Source organism: Chelonia mydas, chromosome 3, assembly GCF_015237465.2.
Source record: "Chelonia mydas isolate rCheMyd1 chromosome 3, rCheMyd1.pri.v2, whole genome shotgun sequence".
In the NCBI taxonomy this organism is placed as follows: Eukaryota; Metazoa; Chordata; order Testudines; family Cheloniidae; genus Chelonia; species Chelonia mydas.
Genome location: NC_057851.1, coordinates 172,734,235 through 172,757,003, shown reverse-complemented (window position 1 = coordinate 172,757,003; position 22,769 = coordinate 172,734,235). Strand labels below are relative to the sequence as shown.

The window sequence follows — 22,769 nt, the reverse complement described above, 5'->3', positions numbered from 1 at the left end:
ACAATGGAGTCAAACTATTGGAGTTGGCAACTTCTGGAGAAAAAGGAACTCAAGCACTAACAAATTTCAAACATCTCTGTACTTGGGTACACAGCACTCATCTAGGATTCATCCCTAACCCTTACCTACCAGCCAACCGCAATACCACTAATGGCCTCTATTAGGTCTCTTGCCCTGTTTTCCTCTCATTTTCTAGTTCAAGCTCTTGAATTTATTTCCCTGCTACTGCTTTTTTTCCCCCTCAATATTTATTTTTTTAATATTGTGAGAAAGCCTATACACCCCGACCAAGACAGAGATCTCATCATGCTACACCCTATATAAACAGATTCAGAGACGGTCCCTGCCCTGAAAAGCTTAAATATAAATAGAAAAGACAGACACAGGGCAAGAAAAAAGGATATATAACCAGAGAAATGGGTTGTAAATTCCATGTAAATTCCACTCTGGTTGGCTCCTTTTTAAAATATATTTTTGGCTGGATTTCTGTAGAGAGATGATTGACAGGAGCAGGTAAGAGGTTGTCATGGATATATGAAAACGTGGGAACCTGCTCACCGGGACACAGAGAGCTGGAGGGGCCCCATATGTTTGTCTTCATGAAGGACACCACTAAAAACTTAGTGCTTACCTTGATCAGATAATACTACTTATGAGTTATAAAACAACAGGTCCATGTACTTTTAGGAAGAAGGTTAAATTGATGCAAAGACCTCTATGTTCAAGGACTTTTACATTGTGATGTTTCTGACTATAGTTCAAAAGAATCTGTCACATATTTAAAGAAAGGGGCATCCACCAAAATGCCCAGAGTTTTCAGATGGACGTTCCGGGGGTCACAAACAGGGGTTCATAAGGGCTAGTGGGGGAGGACAGACTGGGGCAAGGACTGAATGGGAGTGGAGGTCCAGGGCCGGGGCGGCAGGGTGGAGACAACATGGGGGGGGGGGGGGTGCAGGGCCACATGGGGGAAGGCAGGGGGCTGAGTGGGGGCACAGAGATACATGGGGATGGGGGAAGGGGGCTGGCTGAGGGGGTGCAGGACCACATTGGGATGGGGAGTGGGTGTCTGAGTGGGGGTGGAGGGACACACAGGGACTAGGAGTGCAAGGACACATGGGAACAGGGGCAGATATAGCTGACTGAATGGGAGAGGCTAAGAGTCAGCCAGGGTCTGCATGGGGGAAACTCTCTAACAATCCCTCTTCCTCCCCAAACCTGTTCCATTCTTCTCCCACCCATACCTAACAACCCTCCAGGTTCACTCCCAGGCTCCTTCCCCCTCCCTCAGCTCCTCCATTACCCCTGACTCCCACAAGTCTTTGCACTGCTTCTGAGAGATGCAGGAAATATGGTTCTGTATTGTAGTTTAAATGAATTACTCAAAGTTCTGTATTAATATGCCTAGTAAGGAATCTATTTGTCAGAAAACTTTCCTGAATCTTTTTTGGTGTCTATACTGTTACAGACATACTTGCTGACAGGTATTTTGAAATAAACTACCAAAATAATTGAAACTGGTATGATTATATTGTGTTATTTTGACAAATAAAATAAGCAGAATTTTAAAATAGTGTGTGCAGAATTTTTAATTTTTTGGTACAGAATTTCCCCAGGAGTAGCCTATGCAATAGATGCTAGCCTATGAGCATAAGCAACGCAAAGTGCAGCTGCTAATGTATATGGATAGAGTCACCTAGTGTATCCCACATGATACTACTGACCTGGACATTTCTTGTTTTCCATTTGCATAATGCTCTAGCTTGGTGAGCTCTGGCTGAAGAAAAGAATCCAGTAAGTAATAGGCAAAGGTTATTTCCTTAGATGAAGGAACATGCCACTGGATATTCAGGTTCCACAAGTCACCTGGTTTACCCCAGTCCTATAAGAACAAAAACAAAACGACACTTCCCCTTAGTAAAATGTGAAGCAAACATTAATTAAAAAGTTAACAGATATGAAGAACATCACTTTCAAATATAAGACTACCCATAAGTAAAAATAACTGCAAGTTCAAGGAGCTAAATTTATACTCAAATCTAGTTGGCAATCCAAGAACAATATGAAACCTGCAACAAATAGCTAGAATATAAAAGATATACTTTCAAGGAATAACTCGCTGACAATTTTGATGTTCTCACTGAAGTAGATTCTTACCATTTGACACAATCCCTCTCTTATAGGCCTCAGATATACAAAATACCCCAAATTCTAACTCTGACTTTTGATCTTTCCATCAGAGGTCACCAAAAGGTTAGCCTATTTTATCCGTTTTCAATCACTCGCTCTTTTAAAACAATCCTGAAATTTGGTATACTCATTCATTATAAAAAACAAATTTGAAGTTTGACATTCCCATTCCAGGTCATCAAAATTCAGTCTAATAATTTACAAAGCTTATTTGAACTCCCCTGTGATGTAGTAATGTGTCCAGTTTGGAGAAATGAAGGTAATCTGAGGTCACCCATTCTAATTACCCAGATTTTGCCAAGAAAGTTATCAAATGCAAATAAGTTATAGTCATGTTAACATAAAAGAAGGACTGCTGCCAGCTAGTGTGCATTGAGAGAGATTTTGTACAACCCAAGAGCCCCAGTCACGGATTAGGTCCCCACTGTGGTAGGTACTGTATAAACACAGTCCCTGACAACCTAGAACTTAAGTTATCTACCTACAGAAGAGATGCACAACAGACAATGACAGCACAGATTCCTCATATTCAGCTCAATATTTTTTCTGGAGAAACCACTGTTAGGAACAAGAGGTTATTTCAGGATCTATGCTCATTCAGTGTCTGACCTCTTGACCAAGACATTCTAACACGGGTCCCAAATACAATGTGGACATGTCCACGGGGAAATCCCATCTTATTTCACATAAGAACAAATAGCCATCATATTGTAATTACTTTTAGGTCAGAATCGGTATGTATGTTTAATAGAGAAACCAGTGTCAGCTGAAATCAAAATAAAAACCCTCAAAAGGCTCAGGAATTTGCTACTACAATTTGGAGGATAGTTCTGCAGTTAAATATTGCATTAACACATTTTGGGATGACTCAGCACATTAGAAAAGCTTTGTGCTGTAGCAACTCATACCTGAGATAGGAAGGGGCCTGTTATTTTGTGATTTCTATTTTGTGATTTCAGAGTTCAGACAGGGTACAAAATCAAGGTACTTAAACACCTGTCTTTCCTCCAAGTTCACAGACACCTGCTGATATCTGCTTATGATGGCAACAGCTCTAAATCAGCTAACTGTCATATCCTTGGCAACTCATCGCGAACACCTTCTTCAGCTCCGGTTCTTGCCTATCTTCATGCAGTTAGTTAAGAATATAATCTTATCAAATTACATCTAAAACTTTTAGTTTGGTTGACCTCAGAAACAATCAGTAAAGAGGAAAGTTAAGATTACAGGGATTGTCCATTTGTAAAAAAGAGCTTGCTGTTACTTGTCATCTTTGGAAAAATATCCAAGTCTTCCATGGATATTACTTTGTAGAATGACAAGTTAAGAGAGAAACAAATATTATAAGAAGCATATGATAGATTTTTATGACAATTAGCAGTTGGAATAAAGTGTCTGTTTAGAAAGCATGTGGTATGCATAATTAACTCTGAAGTATTAGGTTTTCTCCTCAGTTTCAGGATGAGTATTCAGAATGACAGGGTTTTTTTTGAGGCATGCATATAATGGAAGTAACAAGTGGTAGAAAGCTACATGACTTGATTTTATACACAAATATATACAACAAAACTGCACTAGCTTCCACCAATGAAGATGACATCCACTACAATTTCGGAGTTTTTCAAAAGACAATCTGATTACTTAAAATGTAATTTTATTGCTAGAAAAGGCTCCCTTAATAACCTGAAAACCAGCTGACAACTTGCTCATTGTTGTATATTAGTATGTCAACACAAAGAAGATAAAAACCAAAAGGCAAGCAAAATATTCAAGTTGCAATTTAATGTTTTGTTACTATTGCTGCATCTATTTATATTTTAAATGTGAGTGTAATTTCACTGTACATTTATTCTGATTATTTTTCTTTAAATATCGCTCCTAAAATATTTGTTTAATATTTCTCTGTTCTGATCCTTTTATAAAATGGTCTTGTTTCCCAACCACTTTCTAATGGTATAAATGATTAAACAAAGAGCAAGGCAGTGGAAAATTAGGTTCTTAAAAAAACCACATGTTCATATTTACTTATTTTGCATACATTTCCCACTGTTCATGAAATCATACGTCCCCACATGTGGGGAAGAGGAACTAGGAAGGGCTATAAGTCTGACTCATGAGATATGGAGGTGAGGTAACGATGCTTTGGGAGACCTTATCAGAGATGTTAATATTTTCTAGGTCTAGACTTTTTATGTAAAAAAAAAAAAAAAAAAAAAAAAAAAAAAAAAGGAGGGTCGGTGGAGTGTTGAGGAACCCAAAACTTTGCTGCTCAACTTTAAAGCTAACAGCAATTTACCTGCATCTCATGCATCTCATGATTGTCAGGTCTCAAGTCAGCTCATCATAAATTGCTACATTTAGGCATAATACAAAACTATAATCATCATAAATTTGCTTTATACTATTTAAATATACTAGTGTGAACATCAGCAATACTAAGTGTGCTCCATGTCATTAAGCTATTCAACATAATATTTAGCATTAATCTTTTCAGCTACTAGTGTACATTTATTTCAGTTAATATATCTACTAATTTGCAATGCAGTTTTCAAAGTTTAAAGCATCTTTCAATTACACTTTCCATATTCACTGTATTGATAAATCTTGAAATAAAAACAAATAAAATAGAGTAGCATTTTTAAAAAAGGTTGTCAAATCCTCTAATCCTAAATAAATGAAAATCCTTGCCTTGATAGGAAAGTATTCAGAAAGAGGCTTGTCAAAGCCACCTGGCACACTGCAGTATTCTGTGGGGTAGATAAGTGTAGTAGAACGAAGAAGATGGTGCAGTAGGTTACAAGACAGAATGTAACCCTGCTTACAGGTTAAATGCAGGGTTCGCTGCAGAATCTTCACAAGCTGCTCCCTGTATGGCAGCAACTTCTTTCCATCCACTCGAGTGATCTAATAAATGGTAGAAACATTCAGACGTAAACATAACCAATGAAGTTCAAGAGCTGTAGCACAGGATAATAAAGATCAACACAAGTCCACAGTACCTGGTATAAAACTAACTCTTAAAGTGGTGCTCCATTAAATTTGTACAGAAACATCCAATTCTGCTGCTACATGAAACAATATCAACTTGACTAATGCAACAGCAACTCCTGATTCTATGGCCTCGCCAAGTCCCAGTGCTGTCCAACCTCCATCATGTGCAAGATTTCTGCCTTCACAAGTGGATCTTTTCAAGTTTCATTTTAAAATATATATCTTCTCTTGCACAGTTTCATCCCTTGTCCTTTATTGGTACCAGAACCAAATGCTTTAAATTTATTTCCCATATAACTAAAACATTCATTTTCTGTAATGGATATCATATATTACCCACTCTTGCTTAATTCTGCAGTCTTTAGGAAAAAGACTATATGAAATACTACATATAAACTTTAAGTATAATAGTGCAATAGCAAAAATGAACTGCTTCTTTCCGCCCAATGGCACTAAAGTTGAGCCAACGATGGAACAGACATGCAAAGAGACAACCAAAATGTAACTTTTAACATTCTTTGCAGTACCTCTGACAAAAGCTGAAGGTTCCAGAGTAGCTCCTTATCTAGCTCTTCATCATGCAAGACATCATCATCTAAACAGCAAAAGTATTAAGCGCTACTGTTGTTATATGGAAGTTAAATGTTCATATCTGAAGGTTTTCCAATTTCAAAAGTTAAACCCACATGAGTATTACAAATCAGCTCAGCCATTCACATCCAGAGTCTTACATTTATGGATGTTTAACCACCCCCAACCTTCAAATTCATATTTAATTCCCACCCACCAGATGCCAATGCAGTCAGTGTGTTCGTCAAGAAGTAAATGCATTTATTTAATACTTATTCAGGAATCAGAGAGTCAAATCTATTCTTATAAGTGCTTTTATTAAACATGGCAGATGAAAAGTTTGTTAATATTTATCTCTTGAAATGACTTTTGGAAACCACATTTCTTTAGAATTTGTTTACAAACAATCTTTCTACACACATCCTAATAAAAGCACTCTCTTCTCACTCATTCTTTCCCCGTCAGTCAGATGACTTTAATTTATAAAAGAAAAAAGAATATTCTCCAAAGAGTAGATGCTGATTTTAAAACACCAATTCTATGTTTTAGATCAGCAAAACTCAATCCTGTACGAAGCTAGTGGAATACATTTGAAATCTTCTGAACTTACTTATGGTAAGATGAGTTATAACACTGCAGCAATGGGGCACAAAGAGCTTCAGAGATTCCTCAGGGCAGCACTGAAAACATCATCATAAATAATCAATTTAAACAAGGAGATCTTATGGTGATAAACAAGAAGAATAATTAGCATCATCTCACAACATTATTTACAACAGAAAAGTAAAGAAATAAGAACAGGACCTTACTCAGCTTGGCTGTTATTCAACCTAAAACTTTTTGATGGTTGGAGTTTGATTCCACACTTTTAATTCTCAGCAAGCACAATGGTATATTTAAAGTGTAACACAAACTGCATCTCAAACTTGCAGTCCTATGGATTTTAAACTATACTCACAAACTATTTAACCTGTTACATTTTCATCCCATTACAACTATCAGATTTTAAGCAGGATAATTACAGATAGATTGTAAGAAAAACCTAAATTTCCAAACACATTTAAAGTTTTCCACAATAGTAATGCAGGTTCAGTAAGTAGTAATAGTCTTGTATGTAAATTAAACTCCCAGTGAAATAAGAGTTCTCTTTTTCTCACTTTTACTGCAGCCCGGCACATGTCAGCAACCATCCGACCAGCAACTCTTGTCTCAAATATATTTGAAACAGCAAAGTTAAAAACTTTTTCCAAAGCAACCTAAGTGGAATACAGAAGAGAAAAAAAATTTATCTCATCAACCATCTTTTGAACAGAGCAATGTATTGCAGTACTGCACCTATGAATAGAGGTGATGCATGTGTGCGGCAAATCATGTCCTCATTGTTATTCTGTAAAATGTTGCTGTCAAAAGCGCATGTCAAATAAAAGCAGAAGAAACATGGACCTGGAAAGTCAGAAATAGATATTCTGCAGAATCATTTTAAATACTCAGAATGCTTGAAAGTTCAGTATGGAGAGATCACCCATTCAATCAGCTTTAGTTATAGATGTTGTGTTGTGTATTTGGGGCGGGGGGTGAGAAGAAGGGGAAAGACAGCAACTTATTGTGCGAGAGAAAATCCTGCATAGTTCCTTGCTTGTATGGCATGGCTGGTTTGTTACAGGAAGCTTCTGCAGACTATGTCAAGTTCAGTGCATTGGAAGATAAGGATGCTACAATATGTTTGGAACAAACAGCTTCACAGTCTGAGAACTTTTTCCCCCATGCATCCGACGAAGTGAGCTGTAGCTCATGAAAGCTTATACTCAAATAAATTTGTTAGTCTCTAAGGTGCCACAAGTCCTCCTTTTCTTTTTTTCATGGGTCCCCCATGGGAATGAAGGCAGCTAGAGGAAATCAAAGACCTATTGCTGGTTAGCAGGGGAAGTCTATATCCAATATCCAATTCAGCTTTAGGATACTTCCAAAAAAAGACACACAAAAAAGAAGAGGCTTTCATCAAGCAAGCCACAGAACTCTTCAGAGAAGTATCCCACTCCCTCTGTGGTAGGCTCTCACCTCCCTCCCTCCTCACAACTGAGTGGCCCAAAACACACATTTTCCTGCCGCCATATTGGGTGAAAAGAGCCAGATCCTGGCAATGGTGCTGGACCGGTTCTGGATCAGCTGCTTTCCCTGCCTCCACTTTGGCTTTTCAGAAGGTTTGCAACTGGAGGTTTAGTTCCTATCCCCACATACAAGCATCTTTACTTTTCCTCACATCCTACAAAGCTAGACCCATAGAAGGGGAAGAGCCTTAAATATTTTGTTAAGTGACATTTAAAAGAAAAGAACTTAATTCTGTCACCCATCTGTAGGACAAGTTAGATAAAATGCAGTGCAGCCTGCAGGTGACTACTTACTATCCAAATAATGAAACAATTAACCCACTCAACTGGAAGATATACAGATTAATACTTTATAACAGCAACAACACTTAGAAGGTTTATATTAAACCAAAAGAAGCCATACACACTACTATATTTCATGAACGCTTGATGAAGCAGCTTAATTTTTGCATGCTAAGTGTCCAAACACACATAAACTGTAATTTAAATATCACAAGGCCAGAGTTTTTACTATAAGATTCAGGGAAGGACTTTGCTTATAACACTGGTGGGCAGAGAAGCCACAGTAATTTCAAACCTCTGGGGGAGAGAAGGCGGTATCTGGGACTTCAGTAGTCACCATTAGCAGATGAAGGGGGAACCTTGTTAAACCAAATTGACCTCTACTTCTGTTTTAGATTATCTGTTAGTAAGAGTATTAAGTGTAGAGCATACACTTTAGAGTAAGTTTTGGCTAAGACTTTTGTACTGGAGCACATCATTGTATTATTTGACAAAGCAGACATCATGAAGCATTTAGTTCTTCTTTTCCAGGTTCTCATCAGAAGTCCAAACGTGAGGCCATCATCAAGAGAGAAGACTCATCAAATGTACAAGCGCTTTGCTATCATAGAAAGAACAAAATCCTCCTTGTACAAAACTGAAAATGAACCAAAGGTAAACATTTTCTTTTTTCAGTACAAAAGTTCCACATACCTTAAATATCTCTTTTGAACACTGAGTGAGGATTGTACTGAAAGTGGAAGAAAGACCTAATTCCACTAAACTCTCTAGATGAGTCATCTTCTCAGTCTCAGTCTCCTCTCTAGTTTGTTCTAGTGTGCTGCTTTCTATGAGTCCAAAACATCTACACAATTGGAAAAAATCAAGATTTAGTAAACGAATAAAAAAGAATCTTACTTTGAAGATTTTCATGCTGAAGTTAGTATATACACTTACCTGTCCATAAACTGCAGAACAAAATCTTCAAATTCAGCAGTAGCAGAGCACAATTCTCTCTCCACCTACAGTTTTCCAATGTAAAGAAGAAAGACTCTGAACATTTAACTTTCCTAATTAAATATATATTTATATTCCCTAAATTACTACCTTTTAAAAAATACTTTCTAAGTAAGGTTAGCACTTGGATCGACAGACTGGAGAACTTAGTATTGCAGTCCGTTTTATCTACAGTCCAAGAAGGGAGCCACAATCCAATCTTCTTTATACTGTCCTACCAGCATGCCTGGCCCTGCAATCTGGTGGTTTAACCTCTGAGGGTGAAAGTAGTTCTGTCTCCACGGCCATTAAATCCTTGGTCCCACAGCTATCTCCAACAAGGATGTCAATTAGTGCTAATTGTGATGGTAGATTTTTTCATGCTATCTGTACACTAGGAACTCTGGGTGCAAACTCTTGCTATATTTTCGTGAGTGCTGTGATTCTCTGGTATTAACATTGAATGAGAATGAGAAGTCTCCAGCAGCTCAGAATTTCCGCCTGAGCTGTAACTGATGATACAGTTCTGAACACAGCCATAAAGGGCCACTGCTCAGAGACTAAACTGCAAGTATTGGACCGCAGCTGCCACCAGCAGGGGCCGCTGCTCTATTTGTAGAATCCATCTGCTCCCCAGCTGAAACAGTTTGTGTCAACCATGGGAACAACAGACTGTGGGGCAAGCAAAGAAGCGGGGGAGGAGAGGCAGAGGGTGGCACGGGGCGAGGAGCTGCCTCTGTGGGCCGCTCCTACCCAATCCTCTCCTCTATTCAACACTAAGTGGGGAGAGGAAGGGACACAGAATCAAAGGTGAGTGGGAAGTGGGGGAGCACAGTAGAGAAAACTGTTTCCAGGCATGGGTGCTGGATGGAGGCAGTGTTTAGGGGATGCAGATGGAGCAAGAAGGACAGTGCCCAAAGGGAGGGAGGGGGTAGTAGAGGATAGAGCAAAGAGTTGAGATCAAAGCCTGGGGAAGGGATGGTTTTGGATAAGGGCTCCACCTACCCACTAGCAATGAATGGGAAAAGGTCCCCCAGTGTGGTGCATTTTAGGATGACTTCAATGAAATGATCATGCACAAAAAGGGTGATTTCCCCTAAGAGTTCAAAACTGACAAAAAAGCAGCGAAGCACTTGCTTGCTTTTTTTTTTTTTTTAAATTATTAAGAAAATCATTTCCATTTTTGGATTTGTGAAGGTGGCAATCGTGGAAACTCACTGTTCAACCTCCTTTCCAAGAGGCTACCAAACAGCTAAATTATTAATTTTAGTCAATACCAAATTGGGCCAGATTTGGACTAAAAATGAGAGGTGGAATATATCTCATTAACAAGTCTTCAGTCTACATACTTTGTTGGATTTATTGTAAACACATTAAAGGGGCACTACCACGTGGTTTTACAGAACCTAACACTAACAGAAGCCTATGGTTTTTGGGTTTTTTTGAGTATCAAATACAGTTTGGATTTAAAATATCTCCAAACACTGCAATATTGTACTAATGTATGATAACTGAGAAGTGAAAAGGGATCAATTTTCATTGCTCAGTTCAGTAAACCTAAACAGTGAAACGATTTAAGATTTTGAAAATTATTTCTCTTATATTAAGCTGTTACTAATAGGAAGTATGTCGTTTTTAACTATGCAGGGCAACGTTCTCAGGATGCCCCTCTAAGACTTTTGGTAACACACTTGTACAAGAAGGCAGTTAAATTGTATTCCTATAGAGAGATCATTATTGTACTACTAGAGTAAGCAATGTTTTGTAGTTTATATTTTACGTCTAGGAAGCATTCTTACCTCTGTGAGATCATCTCTCTCTTGCAGCACAGATGAACAATCTACTAAAGGCACCAGAGTAGAAAACGTTGCAATAAACTGGAATGTGATCTGTTGGGAGTTGCAAACATGTCTCAACGCACATTATACATATTAAAAGTTGATGAGATTTAAAACAATCTATGGGATTTAAAGCTTGAGGCATTAATTAGAACAGGAAATCTTTACAAACTTTCTGTAAAAAAAAATGAGAAAAAAATTAGTTGTTTTGGAAACTTTTATTAATATCTTTCATTCAAGGCAGAAAACTTCTGTATTGGTTACTACCAAAATCAAGTACAGAAAATAATTCCGTTTTCTGTAAGATTATCTTATTTTGTACAATTCAATTATGGAATTTTAAGGAAGAGAGACTTCCAACCTAAAATGTAAAATATGTATAGGTATGCTACTTTTAAAGATGCATCAAATGTGAAAGTGACATTAGGTGTCAAATATATATTGTTTAAATACCTGATCAGCATGAGTCCCTAAGATATGGGCATTTCAGACCTGATCCAATGCCCACTGAAGTCAGTGAGAATCTTTCTGTTTACTTCAATGAACTTTAGATCAGACCTTTAGGATATGTCCACACTGCAAATTAAGGTGCAATTGTAATGCAGGTAGGGGTACTTGTGCTAGCTTTAATCTAGTTAGTGCAGGTAATAATAGTAATGAAGATATGACAGCACAGGCTTCAGCATGAGCTACCCAACCCATTGCAAGTCCATCGGGGACCCTGTGAGTGTTCACAGATTGCTGTGTCTACTGCAAAGTCTTCCCTGCTATCATTACCAGTGCTAGCTAGATTAAACCTAGTGTGGGTCTGCTTACCTGCACTACCATTACATCTGAATTTCAAATGTAGACATACTCTTAGAGGCAAATTTCTGCCCCCATCCCTTGCACAGATGCGCAATAACCAAACGTGCCATTCAGTTCACTGAGCTGAAGGCTATTCAAGGTGAGTCCACTGTATATGCACTGCAGAGTACTGCTGTACAGCAGCATAGAAGGGTGGTCTATGACAAGCCACAAAGCGTGGTCAGTGGGTCCACAAACTACATGGATTGCCTGGCTAAAATCCATCCAGATGATGCAGTAATAAATAGATGCTTCGTGCCACAGCTTCGATATATTTTTTTGGGATGTAGGGAATTTTGTCTCCAATTCTCACATAGGTCTCTTGCCTAAAAACCTTCTGTATGTCAGAATTCAACCGCACTTTATATCGCAGCTCCATTCATAAATTGTTTTACTAAGGGTCAATTTGTGATTATAGGTTAGGCCACAATTTAGTCACGGGTATTTTTAGTAAAAGTCATGGAAAGGTCAGAGGCCAGTCACGGGACTGCTGTCCAGGGCTGGCTGGCCAGGAACCGCTGCCTGGGGTCACAGACTGTGGCTGCTCCAGCTGGCCACCCGGGGAAACACTGCCCGGGGCTGCTCTGACCAGCCGCCCACCCAGGGCCAGCAGACCACGGCTGCTTCGGCTGGCCACCCACCAGAGCAGCAGCTGATATGGCTGTCCCAGGGGCCACCTGAGCAGTTGGCCCCAGAGCCAGCTACTTAAGCAGCCCTAGGGTCAGGCACACTGGCACCTGCAGAAATCACAGAGGTCACGGAAAGTCATGGAATCCGTGACTTCCGCAACCTCCATGACAGACACGGAGCCCTAATTATGGGTGATTTAATAAATGGTTAGTCAACTGTTATATTTTGATGGAGGTCAACAAGTTGCTTATAATGATCTATACTTTTTACTGATGCACTGAGGGTTATCTATGTACACATACTATTCATATCTGTAATATGTTTATAACATCTATTAATCATTTATTAATCTTTTATAAATGGAACCTTAATATGAAGAGTGACCTAAAATCCTTTGGAAACATAATGTGAGATCAAAATTAAAGAGCCTTCAAAGTAACCCTAAATAGGCAGACTGTATTTTATACTTTAGGAAAATCTGAGATTTATATACTTACCATGCATTTACTAAAGTCATTTGGATCCACACCAGGCAACGCTCTCATCAACAAAGGTAGCATGTGTGTTGGACCTTCAGGAAACCACTTGCCCCCAGACACCAGGCTACGAGCTACGCCAATTACGCAGCTTAAAGTAGCCGTAAGCTGATGAGGTTCTGTTAATGTCTCTAGTGCAGGGTATGTTCTACAGAGATTGAAGAAAAAGGCAGATTAAAAACAGCTAAAAATTGTAAACTTCTAAAAGAAAAACCATACCTGATGAAATTAGATAAACAATACTATGTCAGTTTAAAATGTTCCTTTTAGAAATTATCCAATAGTCCAAACCTTTTGTTGTATTTCACTGCACAGTGAATTTAATAACTCCTTTCTTTTAAAGCATGCTCCTCTCATCTGAGCAGAGCTGTTCACCACCAGTGTCCCACAGAATTATTGTTGAATAAATTATGGGTGATTCCAGTACATTGTCTGGACTAGATCCAGGGCAATAAAATTAAAAACAAAACAAAAACTAAAGACTGACTATTACAGGTGCTATGGGTCAGTCAAAAAAGCCCATATTATTAAAATACTATCTAGATAAATGGTTCAGATATATTTAAAATATGAGCTCTTTATGGATTTCAAAAATTATATGTAGAACAAAATCTTGGTCTTTATTGTCTCTAAATATCAAAATTAAATAAAGATGTAACGTTTAACAGTTTTATATTAACCCATTAACTGAAGAAAGCCCTGTATTTCAAGACATCTTGTTAAAAATTAAAGCTCACATTTATTACACAAATAAAATACTGGAGTTGAATTTTTACCTGTCCTGTGCTTTTTTATATAGGGCACTTCTTTAGCACCCCATATAGTGATAATTGTGAAATAATTCCTATTATTCTCATGACAGTTCAAGGACATACTGAGTCACCGTGTCACATCTGCACTACTTCATTCAAAACACACTAAATTACAAGTCTCAGATGTGCCTACACAGAACAGAGCATTGCATTAAGTGTATTGAGACAATAGCATTTAGCAATATAAGCCTTATTATGCTCCACTACTTAATTATGCAGTCATCCCTAACCCAGAATAAATATATTACCACTGTTGCCTTACTTAGAAGAGCAGTTATGTTATTTTTATATGTAACAAATGTAGCGAGTAAATAAAGGAATGTGGGAGGTTAATTTTTCAGACACTGCAAAGTTCAATTATATTCTCTGGAAGGGGATGGTGCAATGGTTTTACAATTTTGGTAGTTTGAAGGGAAATGGTAAGAACAGTAAAGGGGATTATGTTGTTGCCAGTTCATTTGATTTTTATACTGAATTTCAATTATAGTTGGGGGCCCAAAACATTCCAGATGAGTGCTATTTTTGCAGTTTTCTTGTAAAATCAAAGGCAACATTGAAGCAAATTTTTTACCTACCTGTAACAATACAATGTATCATTGTCAAAGAAAATTGAAAAATCAATATAAATATGTAATATATTACACACTTTTTGCTACTCAGATAACATTAAAGATACTTATTTAAACTTTGGCCCAGATTGTGAGCTGTGACAAGGAGAGCTCAGCACAGCTCAGGAGTGAGGGGTGCAAAACTGGCTTACAGTTGATCCTGAAACTGTCTGTTGACAGTCTCCATCATAAATTAGAGCAGCCTGAAGGCAATTCTAATTTATGCTAGCTAGCAACAGCCCCAGCCATTCCAGGAGCCAGGGAGCAGCTGAGCACAAAAACTAAAAAGCACTTCCTCCTTCACTTGACAACACCCCGACTAACCTAGCTGCAGGGATGGGTGTGGATCCGACCTAATTCAGCAGCTCCCCCAGCCCAAGTACTCCCCTTCATCAAGGAAATTCTTCTCTGGCTCACTATGGCTGCTGGGGGGCAAGCTCTGAACTTCTATTTGCAGTAATGTTTCTTCACTGTAACTTACTTTTCAAGTACAGGTGGAATTACTAACTCAGGACGCATTAGTGCAAGATTTTGTAGGGCTTGAGCAGCCTCTAGGCTTCCAGTTTTACTAAACATAGCCAGAAGGACAGGTTGAATAATGCATTCTACAAAGTCTGTAACATCTTGATCAGTAAGTTTATGGCTATCAGGCACAGGAGTTAGCCAAGTCTTCTTCTTGTAACGCTCACGATGCAGTCTTCTAACAACACTACTTGGTAACCTTTGAAGCAGTTTCATCAACTTGTTCTGTTGAATATATAAACCAGAGGAAACAATCAATTTCAAGTAATTAGCAGTGAGAATGGACAGTGGCAAAAACTTGATATATCCTTCCTATACCAGGTACTCAAAAATAAGCTGTGTTAACTTCAGGACAGTTGCTCAAAATGGATAAGAACCGCAGGAATGTAGTAAATCTAAATGTTCAGAATTCACTATGAGAATTCAGTTCCCAGAACATTACAAGCTACACTGTACATGTCATTCCTAATCATTTCTATAAACATTTAAAACACATGCTTATATACTCTGTACAATGACTAAATTAGCTCTAGAAAAAACTCAGATAAATGAAGATTACTTACCAGCAATGGAGATCTTCCATAAATATGAATGTGCAGAGGATATGCTTGAAACATTCTGGAATATGTAAGCCATCCTGTGATCTTGGAGCTGCTCAGGAATGAGGCAGGACCCTGGCATGAGTTAGAGCAGCCTTGCCACTAACTTGTGCCAGCTACCAGGGGAGATGCCCTGCACTGCCTGGTAGAGGACCCACTACAATACCTCTAAGTCGTCCAAGGATCCTCTGAGGGTCAAGAAACCCAGCTTTAAGGTTGTTAAGGGATCTACCCCACTTCATGGACTGTATCTGCAGAGCAGGTTGGGAAAGGTACCTGCCCTTGTGTTCACTATTCACATGCGTCAATATCTATTTCCAGTGACAAAGAGTTAATGTAAAAAGCACCAAGAAAGACTGACTAAGTTAACCTAGTCTGTGAACCAAACCTAATTTATGACAGCACTGCTGGAATTCAGTGCAGCGAATTGTTCACCAGAAATATTTGCACCAGTAATATTTGCAATAGTAAATTGCCTTTTAGTAAGCTCCTTTCTGCCCTAACTTACGCACAAGCAACTCCCATTCAAGAAAGCTGTATGAAGGCAGAATTGGATCCAATAATTTTTCATATGTTTTTCTAGGATACTTCTAATTAAAAATAATTGTTGGAGATTAAAAAAAGCTCATTTTATCTCTGAAAGGTACTGTGCACAGAGAGACATAGAAAAATCCAGTTCTGTTGAGAACTGGAACATCAATTTTAACTGTGAAAACTAAGCTACAGTCTAAATTCAATACTAAATATTAGAACAAAAATGGCATAAAATGTTAAATAGTGGATTTTTAGCTGTGCTTTTAACAAAAGCTCAGTTCATGTTGACTAATCAAAGTTAGATTCTGCTAAACCTACAAATGTAGGTCAGTATTGTATCATATTCTCTTAACGAAGAAAGTGTGCTTCAGACACTAGAATCATATGATCAGTTATTCCAAAATCAGGTTTTACTAGGTTCTTGAAAAACTGACAGACACAACAAAGACTAACAGCAAGTTTAATTTGACATGTTCATTTTCACAGCTTATACTTAAGACAGTTAAAAAATAAGCCATGTTTTCTTAATAGATGGGGTAGTTTTCTGGCTCCTTTTCAGTTTAATTTCACACATCATACTAGTGTTTTCTTGGAAATTTATTTTTTAAAGTATATACATAGTCCATAGTAATCTATTATAGGATGAAATGGTTTGCATAAAGCAGCATATACTCTTTTACTAAGAGCAAAGAGCACAGCAGTGAAAAATTCAGGATAAAATTATAATCCCACTCCAAATTTAAAATCTTTAGTCTTAAAATCAAAGCATAACAAACTCACCAGCCAGCGACCATTATTTGAAGGATGGTAAAAAGATGCAATACTATTGAATAATCCAGACAAGTGCTTCTGTACTAGTTTACTTGGTCCACCCTGTCCAAAACCAAATACATATATATTTAATCTACTTAACAGGAAGAGCATGAAAAAGGACACTGTCGAGGTCAGAAATCAAGCTTAACCTACCCAAAATAGATTATTCAGCATCATGAGACAAGTTAAAGATCGATATAATATCCTTCCATAACAAAGGCAACTTGGATTAACTAACAAACTATTAACACAAATCACTTGGGCTTGGTTTTGGTCACAGAAACATTCTACTACCTCTCTATGCTTTTCTTCTGTTCTTGCGAACAGAAAGAGTTTTAAAATTTGCAAGAATTCCACTTCTGTCTATTTTTAGAACTATCTTTCTTAAGTATCTTTTTATATATAACAAATGCCATGCAATATTACGGTCTGAGGAAGATGGGCAGGAAAAAGGAAACTGCAATATTCTGGTAACGTATTATTGAAGACAAATTCAAACTACTGTGCAAAGGATACCGAACTTTTGTTCAGCTTTTAGTGAAGAATGGCAGTGTCATTAAAAATACCCAAGACCAGATATAGGAGGCCTAATAATTGAAAGAAATATACATAGGCTTGGAAGGATTAGATTCTTATTCGGTTATATCAGTTTCACCATCAACAAACCAACGGAAAAATATTTCCGTGAACAATAATCAAAAATTACAGATAGGCTAAGAAAGAAAAATACTGCTTGAGAACTTATTAGAATTTCATTTAAGGAAATTTGCTTTGCATACTCTGACATGTGATGTTGACAACTTGTGTTTTACCAGTTACAAAGATTTAATTTTACTAAATTTCAATGTCTTCTCCAATTAAATAATTATTGTTTGACACCCCCTCCCAGAATTTCTCAAACTATGAAAATTTAAATAGATAAAAAAATCTAAAATGCTTAAAAATAAACATCAATATTATTGGTCAAAATTGTAAAAAAATAAAAATCAAATTTTGCCAACTCTAAATATACATTATTGTAAGTGGGGTGGCTGATTTCTCTTAGAAATTCATATTCAAATTTTTATATATGCTGAAAAAGTTAATAGGATGGTTCTTAACCCAGTATTAAGAGCAGCACAGCTGTAAGTCAGTAAGAATAAAAAGCAAGTTACCTGAGATTTGAACCTTGTAATGAGGCAGAGTGGCCTCCCTCTGGACTTGAGAGCAAGGGATCACTAATTCCTCCAGTGGGAAGAGCCAGACCTGCCCTTCCCCCCCAACCAGAAGTACCGGGGTGGAACTGGAAGTTATAGGAAAAGCCCTGCAGCTCAGGTGAGCAGGAGCCACAGAAGAAGATATGCCTCTCCAGTCTGCTGCTACAGCCAAGCTGACGCTGTGCAGCGCCTTGCCTCCGGAGGAGACTATGTAACACTGCACCCCATATTCTTCAGAGAGATATTATGATGATATGATTATGGCATAATTCTGATGTATTTTATGCAAGATAGGTCATGTGAGATATTACTGAAAAAGTTATGATTTACTGAATATGATTATCCTATTTGTATGCTTTATCACTTTTGTATCTGAAGTTAGGAATATTGACTACGCATCTGTGTTACAAATGTGAGCACACATTGGGAACTCCCACTAGACAAAGGACTCTCAGTCTAGATGGCTGTCTGGAAAGGGCCCGTTCAAGTTAATGAACCATTAGTAAGAACAATAGGCCTTAGAAGAAGCTTATTTCACACCTGGGGGCCTTACTGAGGATGCTCGACTCATGGCTGCTATGACACTACAGGGACATGTGACCATGTCACCTGGTGCTGGACTCCATCCTGGGATATCAGTGTTTTTCCACTGACTGGCATGGGAACCAAGCTTTGAAACAAAGGTTTCCTGCCATATGCAAAGGCTATTTAAGGCAGGGAGTGACATCATCGTGGTTCTTCACTGACTCCCCACCCAAAGAGACTCCTGGAAACACCTGAGGAACTAAGACTGAACTGGAAGAAGTGCTGGACCCAGGCTAAAGGGATTTTAAGCCTGTGAATGGAACACCTGGGGATTACAAGCTGTAAACTAGTGCAGCTTGCCCCTTAAGAAACTGTAGCCTGCTTGTATCATCACATACGGTGAGGATTTGCTATTCATATCCGATCTATGTAATATATTAAGCTTAGTTTGCGTTTTTTGTTTATTGCTAGGTACTCTGCTGTGTTCCGTTTGCTATCCCTTATAATCACTTAAAATCTATCTTTTGCAGTTAATAAATTTGTTTTTGCTTTGTATAAAACAAGTGTGTATGGGAGTCATAACTCAGGGGCAGAAAGCTGTTGTATATTCCTCTCCACATTGAGGGAGGGGACAAATTTCATGAGCTTATGCTGTACAGTTCCCTGTGCAGTGCAAGACGGTGTAATTTTGGGTTTACACTTCAGAGGGAGGTGCAGAATAGCTGGCAAGTTCCTTAGCTGGAGCTTTACCATGCAGAAATGATCACAGCATCTGCATGTAACTGCAGCTGGGTGTGCCCCTATCTTTATGCGTGCTGGTGAACGTGCAGGCTGTTCACAGCAGTACAGTGTAAAGGGAGCAGTATAGTGAAAAGGGAGCCCAGGCTGGTGCGTCGGGGGGCTCAGTGGTACCCCAGTTCCAGGTGGCACCTGTCACAACCATCCTTAGAGAGGAGTTGCCAGGACTGCCGTGTGCAGTGTACCCTGAGGAGACAGAGAACCCTTGGACTACGGAACCCCCTCTCCAAACTGTGATAGGAAGTAGCCCAGGGAAACCAGACTTAGTCCAGTTTGGTTGCCAGAGCAGGGGTCAGGGTATTTTGGCGGGATCCCCCGTTGATCCAGTGGCCGAACACTCCGCCACTGTTAGGGCCCAGTGGAGTCGGATGGGTCCGGGTCCCCCTATGGCCCCCCAACACCAACCCCATCCCAGGGATGGCGACGTTTATACCCCTAGGCCAGAAGGCCTGTGTTTGGCTTGTGCCATCAGGAGACAGTGAGCCTTAGACTGTGCGTTTGCTGGCTGCCTTATCTAGGAGGCTTAGGCTAAAGCCTGCTCCTTGCTCTGCCCCACCCAAAGGGCCAGAGCCCTAGACTGTTAATTACTGCCAGCCCCAGCCAGAAGACTGTGGGCTAAAGACTGCTCACCACTCTGCTCCACCTGAGGGGCTAGAGCATCAGCCTGTTACTGCTTCTTTGCCTCTACTAGGTGGCTACAGAGCTGTAGACGTCTTACTGCTCGGCTCCACCAGCAGGACCCGAGCCTGAGTGCTGTTGCCTGACACAGCTAGGTGGAGTGACCTCCCGCCTCATTTGAGAGCAAGGGACCACTACAAACCTAAATGTATGCTTCCTGAACAAATATTTCCATTCAGAACAGGGCAGCTACTTAGAATGATTAATTCATTCCATGTAGTAACATTGGCAGGCTATAGCATAATGCTAGAAACCTTCTTTTTGTAACTGTTATTGTTGGCATTTCTTTACATTCTTTGATGAAACAACATAGCTCCATTTCAGTGCACTAACGTCACCCAAAATTAAATTCATGATTCTTTAATTATCCTTACAGGATGCGAGGTAGACCCATGAAAATTTGGACTGTAAACCTGAGCTAAGTTGCAACTCTAGTAACAATAAAACTGTAATGAAACAGACCTGAAGTTTAATTGTTTTATTTCAATATAATGTACTCTATCCTGCAATAAAGCTATAAGGAATTTATAATATTTTATAGTAATAGACTAATGACAGAAAACATAGGATTAGGATTCCCCACTGTACTCTAATGGGCGAGGCACTTATGATGTGTTGCTCATGTCCATTCCAGTCCAGGGGTGCACATGCCCATATGTGTCCCCGTCAGAGATTTTTGCCTTAGGGCCAGCTGTGGTGCCCTCTGGAGTACCGCACTCATGCTGTGGTATATCAGGGGCCGGCGGCCCTACGCCCTCTCTGTTCCTTCTTGCCGACAACTCCAACAGAGGGGCAGAAGGGTAGGTAATGGAATGGACATGAGCAACACATCTCCCTGAAGAACAACAGCTCTGAAAGGTAGGTAACCTTTTTTCTTCTTCGAGTGCTCGCTCATGTCGATTCCATTCTAGGTGACTCACAAGCAGAATCAATGGAGGTAGGCTTGGAGTCACAGTCTCACAGTTTGCAGCACTGCTCTGCCAAAGCCAGCATTGTCTCGAGCCTGCTGGGTCAGCACGTAGTGCGACGCAAATGTGTAGATGGATAACCAGGTTGCGGCCCGACAGATCTCTTGGATCGGCACCTGTGCTAGGGAGGCTGTTGAGGACACCTGCACCCTAGCTGAATAAGCCGTCATGTTCGCCGGCAGGGGCATTTTTTCCAGCTCATAGCAGTAGAGGATGCAGGCCGTGATCCAATACGAGATTCTCTGGACTGACACTGGGCAACCTTTCATCCTGTCAGCGACAGCAACAAACAACTGTGTTGATTTACGGAACAGCTTTGTTCCAACAATGTAGAAGGCCAGCGCCCGTCTGACATCCAGGGCATGCAGCCTGAGCTCCTCATCCTTTGCATGAAGCTTTGGACAAAGGACTGGTAAGTAAATGTCTTGACCAGTGAGGAACTGGGAGACGACCTTGGGCAGAAAGGCTAGGTGCGGACGCAGCTGGACTTTGTCCTTACAGAAGTCTGTATAGTCTGATGTGAGCACCCTGATCTTGGTCACCCTACGGGCTGCAATTATAGCGACCAAGAAGGAGACCTTCCAGGAGAGAAGCAGAAGGGAGCAGGAAGCCAAGGGTTCAAAGAGGGGACCCCTGACCATGAACAGTACAAGATTCAGATCCCAAGGCGGGACCGGATCTTGGACATATGGGTAAAGGTGCTCCAAACCCTTCAGGAAGCTTCCCGTTATGGGATGGGTGAAGACCGACCAGCCCTGAAGCGGAGGGTGGAACGCCAAAATGGCTGCCAGGTATACCTTGATCAAAGTTAGCGACAGACTCTTGTGCTTAAGGGGTAGTAAATAAACCAGGATGTCCTGCAGAGGGGCCTCTTCCACACGAATGTGTCAGTCTGAGACCCAACACATGAACTGCTTCCACTTCACCACATAGGTAGGTGGACAGTTTTCTGCTGCCCAGCAGGACCTTCTCGACACCAGCGGAACACCCCCGTTTGTCCACACTCAACCACGCAGCAGCAAAGCAGTCAAGTGACTCCAGGTTCGGGTGCAGCAGGTTGCCGTGGTTCTGGGACAGCAGATCTGGCCGAAGAGGTATCTGCAGCGGGGTGGCTGCCAAGAGACTCAGCAGCATGGCGAACCAGTACTGATGAGGCCACACCGGGACAATTAGAATACTCTGTCTTACTTTACCTTGAACAGGACTCTGTGGATTAACGGCACTGGCGGGAAGGCGGTATTTGACTTTGGGTGCTGATGTACGCTTTGTCCCTGCCCCGCAGAGAACAGAACACGTGGCACTGCCTGTTCTGTCTGGACCTGTGGAAGATCAGGCTGACCACTTCCAGAGGGAGTGACCATTTGTGGTGAGACAAGAAGGTCCTGCTGAGGCAATCTGCCAGGCCATTCTTGGCTCCGGGCAGGTGGGCAACTACCAGATTAATGGCATGTCACACGCAAAAGTTCCAGAGGCTGAGCGCTTCCCCAACAAAGGCCCGAAGACCTGGCTCCAACCTGCTTGTTGATGTAGTACACTGCAGCTGTATTGTCCATCAGAACCTGCACCACCCTGCCCTTCAGGTGAAACAAGAATGCCTGGAAGGCCTGGCAAACCGCTTTGAGCTCCATGACGTTCATATGAAGGCCCAGATCGCTGTATAGCCAGCAGCCCTGGGTGTTGAGCTCGTCCAGATGGGCTCCCCAGCCCAGGTCAGATGCATCTGAAACCAGGGTAAGGGACGGAGACGGGG

The 22,769-nt window shown here is 40.2% G+C and overlaps 1 protein-coding gene across 4 annotated transcripts in view; it reads right to left on the bottom strand.

Moving 5' to 3' along the window:
• Positions 1-22,769, bottom strand: part of PSME4 (proteasome activator subunit 4) — a 209,455-nt gene that overhangs the window by 123,103 nt on the left and 63,583 nt on the right. For 3 of the 4 annotated variants that reach the window (XM_037895876.2, XM_037895877.2, XM_037895874.2), the window contains exons 9-19: positions 16,822-16,914; positions 14,868-15,133; positions 12,928-13,114; positions 10,916-11,005; positions 9,078-9,142; positions 8,835-8,985; positions 6,909-7,007; positions 6,362-6,431; positions 5,709-5,776; positions 4,879-5,094; positions 1,725-1,882 (exon numbers count right to left, since the gene is read on the bottom strand). In XM_037895876.2, coding sequence (XP_037751804.1) covers positions 1,725-1,882; positions 4,879-5,094; positions 5,709-5,776; positions 6,362-6,431; positions 6,909-7,007; positions 8,835-8,985; positions 9,078-9,142; positions 10,916-11,005; positions 12,928-13,114; positions 14,868-15,133; positions 16,822-16,914 — 1,463 coding nt within the window. The remainder of the gene's footprint in view (positions 1-1,724; positions 1,883-4,878; positions 5,095-5,708; positions 5,777-6,361; positions 6,432-6,908; positions 7,008-8,834; positions 8,986-9,077; positions 9,143-10,915; positions 11,006-12,927; positions 13,115-14,867; positions 15,134-16,821; positions 16,915-22,769) is intronic. The other variant, XM_037895875.2, reaches the window with a different exon arrangement.